The sequence below is a fragment of the Anas platyrhynchos genome, chromosome 5 (genome assembly GCF_047663525.1).
Source record: "Anas platyrhynchos isolate ZD024472 breed Pekin duck chromosome 5, IASCAAS_PekinDuck_T2T, whole genome shotgun sequence".
NCBI lineage: Eukaryota > Metazoa > Chordata > Aves > Anseriformes > Anatidae > Anas > Anas platyrhynchos.
The window spans coordinates 65,368,705-65,385,793 of record NC_092591.1 but is presented as its reverse complement, the minus strand read 5'-3'; the positions used below and the strand labels follow the sequence as shown (position 1 = coordinate 65,385,793).

The 17,089-nt window shown below is 39.4% G+C and overlaps 1 protein-coding gene across 1 annotated transcript; it reads left to right on the top strand.

Moving 5' to 3' along the window:
- Positions 1-620: 620 nt before the first annotated feature.
- On the top strand, positions 621-1,959 carry LOC140002618 (death-inducer obliterator 1-like). Its single transcript, XM_072038528.1, has 2 exons — positions 621-1,199; positions 1,710-1,959. The coding sequence occupies exons 1-2, from the start codon at positions 706-708 to the stop codon at positions 1,957-1,959; spliced, it is 744 nt and encodes a 247-aa protein (XP_071894629.1). The 5' UTR covers positions 621-705.
- Positions 1,960-17,089: the final 15,130 nt, after the last annotated feature.

The window sequence follows — 17,089 nt, the reverse complement described above, 5'->3', positions numbered from 1 at the left end:
AAAATATCAGATGATGCGTGTTTTTCAGACCTTTGCCTCAGTTTACAGCAAAATCTTAGCCAATTGTTTCCCCCCCCAAAAATGTGATCAGTATTACAATTCTGTATTCTCAGGAAGCAGTTAATGTGATAGTATCTACTTCAGAATTACATGAAATGAAATGAGGACAAATACTATTTGAGAACTCTGTTTGACATGATATTCTTAAACAAATGATAAAAGGGGAAGAATAGTTCAAAATTCCATCTTTTTGTCAGTGCTGCTCAGAGCAGTAGTTCTGCACAGCCCTTAATATCTTTTTAAAGAACTGGAATTAACGGTTTCAAAAGTATTTTTTTATGATTGAATTTAGCAATCAACCAGAATGTTTTCTGTGTTTGTTCATTTCCAGGAGCAGCAGAAGTCAACCCAAACTGTACAAAATGTAAATAGTGCTCCTTCTCTAGACGTTTTTAGCAGTATGTTGAAGGATACAACAAATGAACATCGAGCCCATCTTTTTGACCTGAACTGCAAAATCCGTACAGGTATCTACAGTGTTGACTTTGTCTGAAGTAAAAGAATTATTAAGAGCATTGCTTGCTTACTTGTTTTTCTCTTCAGACCTTTTCATTGTTAAACAGTAATCAAAAACACTTTAAAATTAATTTTGTAGGTCAGATTTCAGCATCTGAAGATGAATTACCACCGAAGAAGATAAAATTAATGGCTTCTGCTAAAAAAGCAGTGTCAAAATCTAAACCAGAAGTTCAGCGAAAATATGAAAGTTCTGCACCAGCAGCAGCAGCGGAGCCTGCTAAAGAGGCAGCCTCTGAAAACACAGAGGAAACCGAAGTTGCACCTGCAGCAGAAGCAGTTTCCCAGTCAAGCTTAGAAAGAACTTACATTCCTACAACCCAAGGCCATGACAACACAGATACTTCATCTGAAGAACCTTCGACTTTTCCTGCCTCTTGCACTGGTGCAGTTGTCACAACTGTAACAGTTTCTGGCCGAGAGCCTAGAACACCAATGAGCGGCTCCTCTGGTACTACGACCACAGCCCTGCGTTCTGGTACTGCATCTGGTGAAGTTTTAACAGGGGAGACAAAGCAGGAAATGTCAAAACCAGTTATGACTGTCCCCAAATCAATATTAACAAAGCCATCGTCCTCAGCAGATCCAAGATACTTAGCTGTTCATCAGTCACCCAATATCAGGTGTGTATATTTAATAGTAAGCTAAGCCACTGAATCTCTGGTCTCGCTATGTTCAGTTTGTTTGTCCCCCTTTGCTTCTTACCCTCCCCTGCCAATAATCAAAAGGCATGTTCAACTTTAAATGCGATTACCTGAACTTTAAATTTTTAATTTGTCATCTCCTTGTTTAACTTCTCTAGTTGGTAAAATTTTCTGAGCATCGTTATATATTGACAGTAAAAATTCTTCAATGTGTTTTAACAGATAAATAAAACTTATAAGATATTTGACTTTAAATCTGCATGTGCATTCAAATATATTAAGTGTTTGTGAGGGTTGGTTTAAAGCTGCTCCAGACTTTCATCCTATATTGGATGAAAGTGGAAAACATTAACAAAGCATTTACTAAGGCTTCTGTTACTTGCTTTTTTAAAATAAAGTAATTGATCAATAAGAGGAGGGAAGAAAAGAAGAAGAAGGAAGCATTCTTACTGTGCTCTATAACGTTTCTCTTTTGGATTTGTTTTGCAGCGTTGCTGAGCCACGCTCACCTCAAGGCAGCGATACTTCTCTCTTCCTCTCTCGCCTCAACACCATTTGGAAAGGATTTATTAATCTGCAGAGTGTGGCCAAATTTATCACTAAAGCATATCCTGTCTCCGGGTGCTTTGATTATCTTAGTGAGGTTAGCACTGACATGTTTATGCGTTTAGAATGTATTGCAGTTCCTGTTGTTAGAAAGGCTGGGGTCACTGTGTATGGCGTTATATTGGACGTGTAACAAAAAAAAAAATTGCATCCCTTTAGTAATCTCCTTTAGTAATAGGAACAGTAGCCTGAGGCAGGGGGGAGGAGAGAAAGCCTTTTAAAAAAAATTCCTCACGTATTTGTGAAGAATTCTCATGTCTGTTAATATGTTTCTATATATGTTAGTATCTAACATAGAATAATAGCTTGATTTCAAGATCAGTTTTTGACGAGAAGCATCATCAGCATGTGTTTTGAAAGAGATGCCTTGTTCTGCTCACAAACAGATGGATGGATCACTGATGTGATCTATTAGAAAAGTTTGGCCATTTATTAAAAATATCATCCTTTGATTAACTTTGATGCAACTGCTTTTATGTTTTGGGAGGGTGTACATTCAACTAATTAGGTAGTATGACAGCTTGTGATGAAACAACTGAGCAGTTACTTAACTTCTCTGAAGAAGTGTATTTGTTGTGATTGAGGGTTTCAGGCGTGTAGTTTAGGTCTTTTCTTAGGAGGGTTGGTGGCTCTCTTGTTGTTTTTGCTAAAACAGGTTTCACTGTCATCATGACAGGAAGCTAACTAGAATTCATATGGGTGCAAAAATTTCAGATCAATTGAAAGCGTAGATAAAAGCTATACTACATATAACAGGTTCCCTGTAAAAGCAAAGCTAACAAATAGAATCGGCTGATAGGCATACAAAAGTATTTGACCTTCCACTGCTATCTTCGTCAGGCAGTGCTTTTTCTGTTTTGTGTGTACTGCCAGCCTTCCAGTAATATGCCATAATGAACTCCTTGCGTTTTGGAAACAGCCTGTCTGAAATTAGGAATGTATATGTGCAAGTTCAGTAAAACATAGTACTGTATTATCGCCTAAGCTACTGGGATGGGGCAATCTGTGCTGGTTCAAAACTGTAGCCTCTCTTTCCTTTTCTTATACGACCATGTAATGCTTCTTGTTTAGGATTTACCAGACACGATTCATATTGGTGGGAAGATCTCACCGAAGGCAGTCTGGGATTATGTTGGCAAACTCCAATCTTCACTTTGTAAGGTATTTACTTAAAATCCTTTGGAAAACCAGGAAGAAATATACAGCAGCTTTTGATAGAATTTCCTTGTTACTAATTTATATTGATGTCGATCATACCTAGAAAACTCCTGCTACCACTTATTCCATTGAAATTTTTGATTTATTGAAGAAACAGGTTTGCCTGTTGAGCTGCCAATCGTCTTTCCCCTGTGTAGTAGTTAAACATTCATACAACCTATTGTTTTTTAATGATTGAATATAAACAATCTATTTATTCAGTTACTGAAGATAGAAATTCAATTTTAAAAGACTAGGAAATTATTAGTAAGCGTATGTAATAAATTTTACTACTAAAACCCTTATGGATTTAGTAAAAATGAAGCCCAGTATGCAAATATAATCTAAGAATTTTCCATTTCTTTCATAATTATTTGAATATTCTGAACCTAAAGAGGTGTAGCTTGATGTGAGATACGTAAATAGTTGGTCTTTCTGAAAATGACAAAATTGATTCTGGTTTAATATTACCAATTGAATGACAGTATTTTCTTAAATCTTGGTTTAAAGCTGCTCCAGACTTTCATCCTATATTGGATGAAAGTGGAAAACGATTTTATTTGCTGATGTGTTACAGGTTGAATTTTTCCACTTTGATTTTGTATTTCAGGAATTGTTTTTGATTCGTTTGATTCGTTTCCATCCTGCCACAGAAGAAGAAGAAGTTGCCTATATCTCTCTCTACTCCTATTTTAGCAGTCGTCGTTGTTTTGGTGTTGTAACTAATAACAACAGACATGTCAAGAATCTCTACCTGATCCCACTGAGTTCTAAGGACCCAATTCCTTCCAACCTCTTGCCCTTTAAGGGACCAGGTAAGCACAAAATTTAGGGGAGGTTAACTGCTAGGTAAAATTACAAAACGAGTAAATCACAGACCAATTGGTTTTGAATGTTTAATGTAAGCAGAATTAAAAAATACATAATTTTATAAAAACATTTTAAAAGTGTGCATATAGGAAAAAATTGCAAAGTCAATCATCTCAAGGTGACATGGTCTGAAACTCACATAGCCTTTCCAACAAGATAAATCTCTGCTGTTAGGAGGATTTGTTTACCCATAAAATGGAGTACATAGAACAGCCACTATATTGAGACAAACAAGCAAACATTATCAGAACATTCAACCGACCCTACTTTCAACAACCCATAAATCCACCAAGTTTTAGGTCCCTACAAGCCATGTGCTGTCCCCTAAATCACATAGGAGACTCTTATCCCACGGAGCAGTCAAGAAATCTCTGAAGACAAAGGTAACGTTTATGGTTTCACTACATTGTTGTTATCTCTTGGTATGTATTACGCTGTGCATGCAATCTGCATGTACACGGGGTCTGAAATATTCTGTGCTACCTGGATCAAGTTCCAGACAAATCACTGACTTCAGAACATTGGTTTGCCTGGGAGCAGGCAAATTCCTTTTGCGTAGGTGGCAGACAGTAGGTGGTATAGGTTGGTATATATTACGCTCTTCTATTTTTAGTTAGAGTTATCAGCAGTAATGTATGGCTCGAATTTGCTCCATCTTTGTGCATTGAACATGGAAACAGAAGAAATGAGAATGAATTCAGATGTGAAACACCTTTATATTACAAAATTTGAAGTCACCTTCATCTGAGGATGGAGGCGGTGCATATGCTTAGTTTCCAAATAAGTACCTTTTTTCATATAGAGTAACAGGTTGAGGAGCTTAAGAGCTACAGGTTACAATGAAGGCAATACTTCATTGTTGTAAGGATGGTTTGCAAAATACTAAACAGCGCAAAATAATTACACACTAAAACATGTAAGGAGCTGACCTTTCTGACAAGCTGACTGTCCTCTGCTACCCAAATACAAGTTTAGGACTAAACTCAATAAAGCATTCTCAGGGCTTATATTCATAAACAGAGGTGTGTTCTGCCTGGCCAGGTTTTCACATGTTAATGGCATACGACTTAAAAAACAATAACAAAAAAACACCACCAACAAGTAATGTAATGCTAGGAAAATACTCTTCTTTCCTGCATGAAATTGCAAAGGGCGCTTGCTTTGTGTTCTTGGACAAGATTTTTCTCATACACTCTGAGCCTGTCTTAACCTGCTCTAGGGAAGCATTTAAATGATCTTCCCCTCCTTGCATTCTTGAGCAAACATAGGCTGTCCTTGTACATTATCTTTTATATTTCTGTTGTAGATTTCATTTCAAATGAAGCTTTTAAAGTGGAGGCCTGGCAAAAGTAGACAGACTTGTTAGTATTAGTATAGAAATGAGGAATGTCAGGCTGGTTTTTCCAAAATGTAAATAGGAAAAGTTCTTTCAAAACTGGAGGTAATTGCCCAGAAGAAACATAGGTATAAACACTTGCAGGCATGTATTAATACCACAGCGTAAAAGACTTGTAATACATACTTGTTACTGACATCTGACGGAATTTACTGTTTTTTATACCCAATAAAGATATTTTTTGGAAAGTGGTCATTGTATCCTTAAATTTGTGTACCTTCAAATAGAGTTTAGCAAGTACTCAAAAAACATGACAGTGTAAGATACTTTGATAAATATGACTGGGGGCGGGAGGAGGGGGAGGACAATAATCCCATCACTCCAGAAGTCCTAGCTGGAAGATATTCCAGCTGTATCAACCAGCTCCATCAGGTGCATACGGATTATGAATCTGTTATGAATCCTGTTTTCTGATGGACTGGATTTGGAACACAACTGAGGACCTCTGACCTGCTGTAGTGCCTAGAAGATCTACAAAACTTTGTCATGGGTGATATAAATATAGAGGAACGTGGAAGGATATTCACATTTATTCACTTCAACCACCTCAGATATTTATTACCAGATATTATCTGTTGGTGGGATGTTCAGCATTGTGTTTTTTTTTTTTTTTTTTTTTTTCTGGTAGTTTACTGTATGTGAATTTGTTTGTCTCGTTTCACATACACACAACACTATTTAGCACTTTCATCTGTAGATCTGAAAACACTTTGAAAAAAAATTAAAAGGTATAATCAGTCATTATTAGCACTAGGAAGACGCACTTATGGAGGGATTTATTGGCAATGTTGGAAATGTATCGGGTACCATACATATTTAAAATAGAAGAATTTTAATTTAAAAAGTGTATCAGCAGAGGGCATGCCGCAGTATCTCTTCCGTTAGTTTAAGCTTGGAAGTGTTTTTAAGTATGAAGGCATGAAATCTCTTCAAGATATTTAGAGTACTCATAGCAGTATGGAAAGCAGCAGTAGTAGAACAACATATTTTTGATGTCAGCCACTCCCATTCAGCAAATGTACCGTAATGTGCAGCAGTGTTACAGCGGTGGAAGTGATCTCTATCACTGAATCCAGATACACCAACTTGATAGTTTTCAATCATGCTTTCACAATTAACTGGGACAAGTATTTAAACGGCGTGTTGATAATGATTACAGCTTTGCTTGTATTGGTCTCTGCAGTTAAAAGTGTGGCATAGGTCTGTTCCCTAAGTTTTGCCATCAGTGTACAGAAATTAGGGATGTATCCTTAGTGGTACAGTTAACTTCCTAGCAGCTGCGGATGGTAGGGACAATATGTGGCCATTACGTAGATAAATACTGCAAAACTGATTTCATGAAAATAAAAAACGTATTTAACGAAAAAAAAAAATATTAATCCCATAGTAATATTTAATACATCTTGTTTAAATAGATTTAATTACAGGATGTAACTTGATAACACCATCGTGGTCTTCAAATGCAGAATGCATTTAACAATATTTTATAAATAATTTAGCATCAAAAGCTACTAACATAGCTTGCAGCACTTAAAATGCTTGCTTGTGAAAGATAGTTATTGAGCAATAGTTGGAGACTGCAGCCAACATTTTCATTTAGTTATTACCTAAAATTAGGCACTTAACCTATTTATGGATATTGAAACCTATTTACGGATATGGAAATGGAATGGGACTGAGCTTTGAAGTGCTGGTCTGGCTGTATATTTCCATCCAAAAGAAGCACTTACTGTGTGATCGCTTTGGATTGAATGAATTTAGAAACTGGGTTAGGCATCTGTTGAAAACTACAGTATCAAAATGTAAAATTGTAATGGATTTCTTCTCTGACCAAACTAAACAGATTCAGTTATAACCGTTGTTAATTTAGCTTTGGAATTTATCTTGAACGTGTGTTTAAGTTTGACTCTGATTTTATTAGCGATGATCTCTGTCTCTTACAGGGATTCAGAACTGTTTTTCTATCGTTTTGCTGTTAATTTTAGATACACAGTCCAATAGATTTTTGAAACCTGCTCGTTTCAATTAGTCAGTGTTTGAGATGCATGTTGTGACTAGTTGGATAAATCACAGGTCTCTGCAGAAGGGCAGATAACCAATACGTTAACGACAGAAGAACAGTGAATGCTTACGAGGAGTTGTAGGGTGAACACAGATTTGAGAGATCCTCTGCACGGGTCGATGCTGACCAAATGTGGAGTCCTTACTCACCTGCTGATAAAGAAAAAATGTAAAGCAGTCACTCAGAGTGAATCATACCTAACTATTGAGTCTCTTCAGAGTGTACACAGTCTTCCCAAGTAAGCTGTCTTTTGAGCTATGCCCTGATGTTATGTATTAATGTAACTTCATCTGGGGTAGTAAACTATAGTGATCAGAATTGCTAGGATTGCTTTTAGGCAGTGGGTTGAAAGGAGTTTTTAACTGGGTGAATCAAGGATTTGTGATCCTTTCCAAATAATCTTAGATTCACCAAAGATAATTACTTGTTTAGTTCCTGTCCTGCCTCCTTTCGTTGTACATCTTGCCGTCCCTGCCCTCTCACAAGGGCAATCTGTATAGAATTATAAGCAAACTAAATTATAAGCAAGTCTTAGTTTTGGTTAGTATAGCTAGGTCATTTTCTTGATGCATTGATAATTCGTGTGTATATATATATATATTTCTAACCATGGAAGAAAGTGAAAATTGGCAACACAAAATACTGAAATACTCTATCTGGAGGAAAAAACTTGGCACTGAATTTTAAATGTACAAGTAGGAAATAATATGTGCTACTAAATGAAAAATAGAAGTTTATTTAAACCAGCATGGCCAACATCCTCTCAACCACAGAACTATGTAAAACTCAAACACTGAACTTTGAAGTAATCTGAAATCAGCTGTGGAACTAGAATGCATTCAATCAAATTTCAGTGTTATTTTTTTTCAAAATACTTAAAATGAGAGCTGCTTCTGATAGGAAACTTCAAGTAGATTTTGCATTGGCCCCAATTTTTTCTGTCTTTTTGCAAAGACCTTCTAGTGAGTAACCAGATTTTGCTGGTCTCTCCATTCTGTGGCTAAAACAGGCGTGCTGCACTATCACCAGTCACAGTCAGAAGAACACAGAATTTCAGAATTTAGGCAGGTTACTGCTTAATGAAATATTTATGCTTAATGAAGCTGTGTTGAAGAAGTCATCGTCTTGATTTACCTGGTTATAATCCTCTTGCTGAGGAAACCTCACATTGAACTTAAGAAATAGGCTTACCTCATTTCATTCTTTCTTAGCGTACGTGAATATAATTTCAGCTATACAAATAAAAACAGCTGATGTAATTTTCTCATAAGATAGTAAATTTAGGAGCCCCCTTAAAACTTTGAATTCCGTTGTTTCAGCAAAGGTTCATACTTATGACTGGTAATGGCAAATAGAATTTATCTGCAACTATGGGAAGTTTGGGTTTTTGCTGGTATCAAGAAGTTTTCAGTGGCAATCATTAGTTATTTATAAGTTGTTCCTTAGTGAGCAGTTGGTTTTGTTTAGGAAGAGACTAAAGATATACATAAATTCATATATTACACCTCTTTGAAACTCTTACTTAAGGGTCATGAATATAAGGGACAGTGTAGGTTTTAGAGTCCTCATCGTATAACCACAGTAAATCTCTTTGCTGTTAGTTTCATTTCTGTATTATTGGTTCCTTGCTGGATGCAAATATTAATATGGCTCCCAAATGAGGATCTCAAGTCACTAAATCCAGAAGTTAAAATCCTCTCTTTATATGTTTTTTCTACATTTGCCACTGACTGTATGTTAAAGGATTTATTCCCTGCTCTTTATTCTGGTTGTATTTGTCTTCCACGAGCGCCTGTGGGAAATGTGAATGTACAAGGAAGGAATACAATAATGTGAAACGGACCTTCAGCTGTTTGCATTTTTCCTCTTTATGGGAAACTTTCTGGTCATTTCTGGAAATGCTTCTCCAGGGATTCAAGCCTGAAGCTTTCACAATGGAGTAATTCTGCTCACATTTCTTACTTAGGGAAGGGTCTGTGGCATCAAACTCAATTCTACAACAGTGTTAAAAGTCACCTTGATGGAATGGTGTAAATGTCAGTCCGGTATTTTAGCACAGATTAGAACAGAAATGTAATTATTAAGTTTAACAATGCCTCGTGCTTTCTTTGTAACAGAAAGTGAAGTGGTTGTTGTTGTTGTTTGTCTGTTTGTTTGTTTTAATAGCATTAGTTTTTTTCTCTTTATTTCTAGTTCTTCAATTCCAACGTAGCCCTACAGAAAGTTAGATTGCTTGTCCAGGTTTTCTCACTTATCAGTATCTCTGTGTATATAAGGTATTTGCAAAGCATTTAGAAAGGAAATATTTGATTGGGGGAGGAAGTGGACAATAATAAGTAGAAAGTAATAATACAAAAATAGGAAAACTTTCTTTAATTTTTGAACAGCAGAGACATTTACAAGGACATCTTTCAGTAAGATTCACCTGTTACTGCAGGTGAATCTTTTTCATTTTCATATATTTAATTACTATTAAATATATTTAATAGTAATTAAATATAGACACATAGGCTTATGGGATAATGTCACTGCATGAAATTTAGAAGAACTGTTACTGTTATGACTCATAGCTGCCATTATATAAAATGATAAGTCCCTATTGAGAACACAGATAAAAAATAGTAGTTTTTTTACACATGCAATCTTTGTGTTTCCTTTCAGGTCTCGAGTCTTCACGTCCAAATTTAATTCTTGGATTGGTTATCTGTCAGAAAGGGAAGCGTCTTGCTACTACCATGGATACAGACAAAATAGAGAAAAAGCGCAGCCGAATTCAGGTGCAAGAGGAAACAGAAACATCGCTGTACTCTAAGGGGCCAGTAGCTTCTTCACAAGAAAAGAAAACTCCGAAATACACACTGTATTCGGGAGACTCAGCTGTAAGTACAACACTACCTGGATCTCCTCCACCTCCACCCCCACTTCCCGTTCCAGAAACCTCATCAGTTACACCTTCAGTATTAAAAATACCGTCCTCAACTAAGAGTGGAACCACAAGTACTGTACCACCACCAATTTCAGCTACCGCTTCTACAAGTGCTACTGCTACGCATTCTTCATCCTCAGAAACTACCACACCTCTTGAGTACATGCCCCAGACACTTTTTGGTAAAAAGAAGACTTTTGAACCTCTTGCTAAGGAGACTGAAACTGTCCAGTCTTCAAATCAGGAAGCTAAAGCAGCTGTGGATGGAGGTGTGTCAGCTGTTCCTTTGCTAGATCCCATTGTACAACAGTTTGGACAGATGTCAAAAGACAAAGCTATAGAAGATGAGGAGGATGACAGGCCATACGATACCGAAGAAGAAGATGATCCAGAGAAAGCTTTTGAAATGCAGACCGGTGAAAGCAAAAAACTGTATAGTGTGGAGAAGCCCAGTAACACAGCAGAACTAAAGGACGAGGCCTATGATCTGGAAGACAAAACTATCTTGGAGGAAGCAAAAGTTACGGTTGATGATTTACCTAACAAAATGTATACAGACACTAAAAACACTTCCGTGGAAACACCTGCCTCGTATGTGCCAGATTTATCTGCGTCTTCATCCTTGGTGGAACTGCAAAAAATGTTAGAAGAATTAAACAAACAATTAGAAGAGCAGAAACGACAAACTGAGGAGCAAGAAGAAGCCCTCAGACAACAACGAGCAGCTGTTGGTGTTTCAGTGGCTCACTTCTCGGTGTCTGATGCTTTAATGTCACCTCCACCAAAATCTTCCCTAATAGAGACTGAGTTGTTCCATCAGAACCAACAGGCTGCGCAAAAAGTAGATTTACCTTCATCTTCCAATCAGCAAGCACAAGTTTTAAACCAGAGCTGTGACCCTCAAGCGAGTTTTCCAAACACTTTGCAGACTTCACTTGGGAAGGAAGATAAAACTTTAATTCCTGCTACTCAGCTTAGTTACGGTGGTGATAACTGGGTTTCCAGTGAAAAGCCTCCTGCAGTGCTCCAAAAAGAGGCACCTAATAGCAAATTTGAAAATACTGTTCAAGTTACTTTGGAAAATGTGAGTCAAGCAGTTTCTGCAGAACCTTCTACATCCAGGCCTTTACGTAAAGTGCTGCTTCCGACACCTCCAAGTACGTCTTTTCAGCCTAATTTCTCCACATCTAATGACAGTCAGTCTTTGCAAGATATGCACAAAGTATCCTGGTCAAACGAGGCAAATCCAATGTTTACTTCTCAGGAAAAGGGACCTGGTCACTTTGAACCAGACAGGGGTCTTTCTGCGGTGCAATACGAAGAACAAAGAAACCCTCAGCCTCATCAATTTGTAGAACAAACTGAATCTCCACCAGTTCAGGGTGAGGGTGGACCTCTCCCACAGCACTTTGAGGAGAACCGAGCTGGAGGTCCGTTTTCTTTGTCTGGGCAGAAAGGAGGACCTCCAGCACCACTGATGCTCAATGCACACGGAGGACCTCATGGAGCTAATTTTAGAGGCCCAGCGCCACAGTTCTCAGAAGAGCATGTTTCTCCAAATAACGATGGACAAAGAGGATCTGCCCCTGGAAGATTTGGAAGTCAAAAGGGTCCCATTCCTTCCTTATTTTCTACACAGCATGGACCACAGTCGCCACAAAATATGAAGCCAACCCCAAGACCACTCCTGGACCTTCCCAGTCATCCACCAGGCCACAGAAAGGAGACGTGGGAGGAAGCTGGGCCGTCTGCACCTCTTTCTGGTATTCCTGGGCAAGGGCCCGAGTCAGAAGGACAGTGGTCAGCATCTGACTTCCGAGAAGGCAAAAATCTTGAATTTAGAGGCCAGACATTTGAAGGGAGACAGAGAGAGAGATACGAAGGAGGAAGTAAAGACAAGGTTTTAGATCAGCCAGAGCCTCAGCAAGCAGATAATCGACAAAGCAGACCCTTTGAGGAAAGACAAAGGGATCGAGAACATGGCAGACCTTGGGAAAGAGACCGTGGCAGAAACTGGAACAGAGACAGGGACTGGGAGAGACACAGAGACAAAGAATGGGATAAAAACAGAGACAGAAACCAACGTGACAGAGAACGATCAAGAAGCAGAGACAGAGATCGTGACAGAGACCGAGACCGGGATCGAAGCAGGGAAAAAGAGCGAGATCGAGACAGAGATCGAGATCGTGAAAGAGGAAAAGATCGGAAAGATCGGAGTAAAAGTAGGGAGATCGGTAAAGAGATGAAGCCAGAAACACCTAAGGAAGGTCAGAAACCAACAGAAGCAGAAGCTTCATCTTCCACTAATCAGTCATAGAACTAGAACTGCTGTTATATTTCCCATAGATAATATACACCACTGCAAGGACTGAGTCAATGTCTTCTGTATATACTGTATATTCTCACCTTTGCAAAAATGCTGTTGTAAATCTAGCCTTACAAAATGTACTGACAAATTAGCAATTTTTGAACAACTGAGAATGACAATATTCAAATAGGTAAAAGGCAAGAACATACTGGACTTTCACTTGCTGCATTTTGTGCATAATGTTTTTCTTATAAAAATTCACAGCGTTACCTGTTCTGAGATTTTGTTTTTTCTACTTGCATCTTTATCTTAAAATTTCCATTTACAGTACAGAAATGGAAAAAGTCTAAGAAGAGCCCATATTGCTTTTTAAAATTATAAAGTTATGTTTTCCAGTAACTTGAATTGTAATTTTGTAAAAGAATTTAATCAAGACCTTAGGAGCCATACCTTTACATCTCATGTATGTGATATTTTGGTGTCAAAGTTGTTCCCACAGCACACGCTTTAAACAAGGAGTCAAATATTGCTGTCTTGTTTATTTTACAATGCAAGGGTCATGCGTATTTAGGAGAAGGCTGCAGAAGAACAGTGTTACTGATTATTGGACGGAGGATTTGAAAATGGAATGTTAGAAGCTTAAAGTGCACTATCTTCCTTTTTATATACAGGTATTTTGTGTTTTGAAATCCATCTGTTAAGTGTACAACAACGAAAAAAAACGTACCTAGTTTTTCATGTGGATGAGGGGTTTTTAATTTCACATTTTTACAAACCTGCAATTAAAGAGTATATAAAAGTAGCACCTTTATAACCAGCAAAAAAATTAAAAAAATCAGACATCTATTGGCAAAGAGCTAAGACTACAAATGAATTGGTATACCAAAGGAAAGAAAAAGAAGTTTGTTAAATAAAAGAAGTTTATTAAATGGGCCATGGAATTTATTTCTTCGATTTAAATTAATTATGTGGGACATTTCTTGGGTTTTCTTTTGGCAGAACCTTGCTGGAAATTTAAGAAATGTCTCCATTTTCCTGTACTTTCCACTCTAAAAGTGTTTTGCTCCTGAAAAAAAAAAAAGAAAAAAAAAAAAGTGTCACTGTTGTCAGACCCTGCTTATGCTGGTAGTGTATATAAGACTGTCCACTGAAAAAGGTATAAAACTGCATTAAGTTTGAACAGAAGATTGGTAATATTAATTATTAATTATTAGTAATATTAATTATTAATTATTTAGTAATTTTAATAATTATCAAATATTAATTATTTAGTAATATTAATTATTAGTAATATTGGTCTGTATTCTGAACCCGTAGACAAAATGTTAAAATGCAAAGAGGCGGTATTAAATGCAAACATCTACTATGGTGTAAGATTTTTCTTAATGAGATGTTTTTAATTTAAAGATATACGTAAAAGTATGCAAAAAGCAAGTGTGTTTGTTTAGGTTTACTTGATAGAAATTTCTGTAAATTGTATTTTATATGACGACTTCACAGGTTTTTGTTACTTTAAGTAGAATAAACATCTACAGTGAAACGTTGTCCATTTCTTAAATCTGTACATGTGTATTATTTTCTAACTAGCTTTGCTACTTCTCAACATGCCACCACAAGAGGCTGATGGCACACAAGTTTCATTTCCATCTGTTTAACAAAAGGTATTTTACAGGATGCCACCACACCCAACTGATACTTACTTGTAGGTGTTCTGAAAAACATGTGAAAGTCTGTTCTTGTGATTTTTTCTCTCAGTTCTAACACATGCCCATATTTATTCTGAAGATTTTGTTGTTTGAGTTACTTTCAGATTTTACACCAAAAAGATCTGGAGAAATGAATAATTAAGTAATCTATTTTGGCGTTGAGCTGTGGAAATACTAGATTCCCGAACCTTTCATTGTTGTGAAATAGATAGGTGAAAGTTTTATTTTTCCTTATAGGAAATGCTCTTTTATCACAGATTAGTTTGGAGAATCTGTTCACCGTTAAGGAACCGTAAATGCACCTCGCTCATTTTCATGGCATGATGCGCTAATACCACTTGACAACTCCAGAAGACTGGAAAGGGGCTTTTGAGTCGGTTTACACACCGACCGTGTAAGTTTTTACACACAGGTGCATTCCCAAGGCGTTTACCTCCACCGTACCTGCGTGTAGCAGGCTCCTGCCTCCAGTGCAGCGGAGACGTGCTCCTTGGGGGGGGGGGAAGGCAGAAAGGGAGGAGAGAGCACCCTGCGACAAAGAAACAAAACACACGTGTTAATTTCCAAACATCGTGGCTTTTTTTCCTCCCACAATTTCCCCTCCTGATGGCTGGTGTGCGCGTGGGCAGCTGACGCAGCCCCGGGACCGTGTGCGTAGCCCCGGCCGGGGCCGCTGAGCTCCCATACGGCTTTTTTTATTTTTTTATTTTATTTTATTTTTATTTTGGCTTTATTTTTAGGCGCCGGGAGCGGCTGAGGCCACACAGCCGCCGAAATGAGCGAGCCTCGTTGTGCTCAGCAGCTGAGCTCTGCTGCCTGCTCTGCGGCTGCGGTTCCCTCAGCGAAGGCTTTGAGGTTCTCCGACTCGTGTTAGGCGATGCATTCCTGCACCATTCGCATCGAATGGGGAGGCTTGACGCGGAAAAAAAGCAAAAAAAAAAAAACACCAAACAATAAACTTCAAACCTTTGCAGCCCTTCCTCCCCTCAGCGCTCCCCTTCCTTCCCCTCGCCGGTCCCTCACGGACCGCGCTCTCCGCGCCCACCCCGCCGCTTTCTCCACAGCCTAAACTGAAACAAAACGCAAAGCCCTCGAAGCCGGGACCAGCAAGGAGGGCTCAGCACCCGTCCCTGCGGGGCTCGGAGCCCGATGGTGCCCGGCAGGACGGCGAGGGGCCGAGCCGCCGCCTCATGGCGGTTGGCGAAGCCGCCCTCAGGGCGCAGGCACCGGGAGGGGGGCGTTTGAGCGGCTGTTGGCGGCGGCTCCTCGGTAGGCCTTGCGGGGTTGGAGCTGCCCAAAAACACAAGCTAGCCCTAGGTTGTTAGGTTTACTTGATAGAAATTTCTGTAAATTGTATTTTATATGACAAAATATATCACTGTACATTAAAATATGGGACTTCACAGGTTTTTGTTACTATAAGTAGAATAAACATCTACAGTGAAACGTTGTCCATTTCTTAAATCTGTACATGTGTATTATTTTCTAACTAGCTTTGCTACTTCTCAACATGCCACCACAAGAGGCTGATGGCACACAAATTTCATTTCCATCTGTTTAACAAAAGGTATTTTAGAGGATGCCACCACACCCAACTGATACTTCCTTGTAGGAAAGGAAATGCTCTTTTATCACAGATTAGTTTGGAGAATCTGTTCACCGTTAAGGAACCGTAAATGCACCTCGCTCATTTTCATGGCATGATGCGGTAATACCACTTGACAACTCCTCGGTAGGCCTTGCGGGGTTGGAGCTGCCCGGGGGGAGCCTTCGGTCCCCTCAGCGCTAGGGTGGGCTGAAGGGGTGGCGGGGACCCTCCTGTGTTGGCATACTGCTCTCTGAAAAGAGTACTCACTTCTGGTAACTTTTCCAAACGCGCACCAGAAACAGCGCCCATCAGAAGATGGTGCTGGCTGGGGGGCATGCTCGCCTTGCAGCTGAGGCAATGGACTCATATGAGGCAGTGAGCTGCTGCCAGAAAAGGCAGTCCTGCTCCTTCCCCGCGCTCGGCTGTGTGCTCCTGCCCTCCTGTGCATTGGATACAAGAGCTGTGCAAGGACAGCGTGAGTTGGTGCAGCTGGATTGTCTGGCAGAACACTAATCCTGTCAGTAAACCAAAAAAATCTGTCAGGGCCTATCCATTTTGTCATAGTCAAATTGGGATATGAGGGTGTTTTATTTTTTTTTTTAAGATGAGGTTGTTAACATATGTAGGTGTCATGGTTCCGCTCGAGTGGGCAGCCGAGCTCCACCACAGCCGCTCTCTCACTCCCCCTCCTCAAAGAGGAATGGGGAGAAAATATGTGAAAAGGGCTCTAGGGTTGAGATAAGGTCAAGAAAATCACGCAATAATTATTGTAACGGGCAGAACAGATTCAGCATAAGAAGATAGATAGTAAGATTTATTGCTCGTTACTAATAAGTGAGAGAAGTGAGAAACAAAGGAAAGAAACCAAAAGCACCTTCCCCCCCCTCCACCCTCTTCCACTTCCTCCCCCCGAGCGGCGCAGGGGAAACGGGGGAATGGGGGTTATGGTCAGTCTACAGCACTTCTTCTCTGCCGCTCCTTCTCGGTCACTCTCGTCCCCTGTGCTGTGGGGTCCCACCCACGGGATACAGTCCTTGATGAACTGATCCGGCGTGGGCTTCCCACAGGCAGCAGCTCTTCCAGAACTGCTCCAGATATGGGTCCGTACCATGGGGTCCATCCCTCAGGAGAAAACTGCTCCAACCTGGCTCCCCCACGGGCAGCAGCTCCTGCCAGGTCACCTGCTCCTGCGTGGGCTCCTCTCCACGGG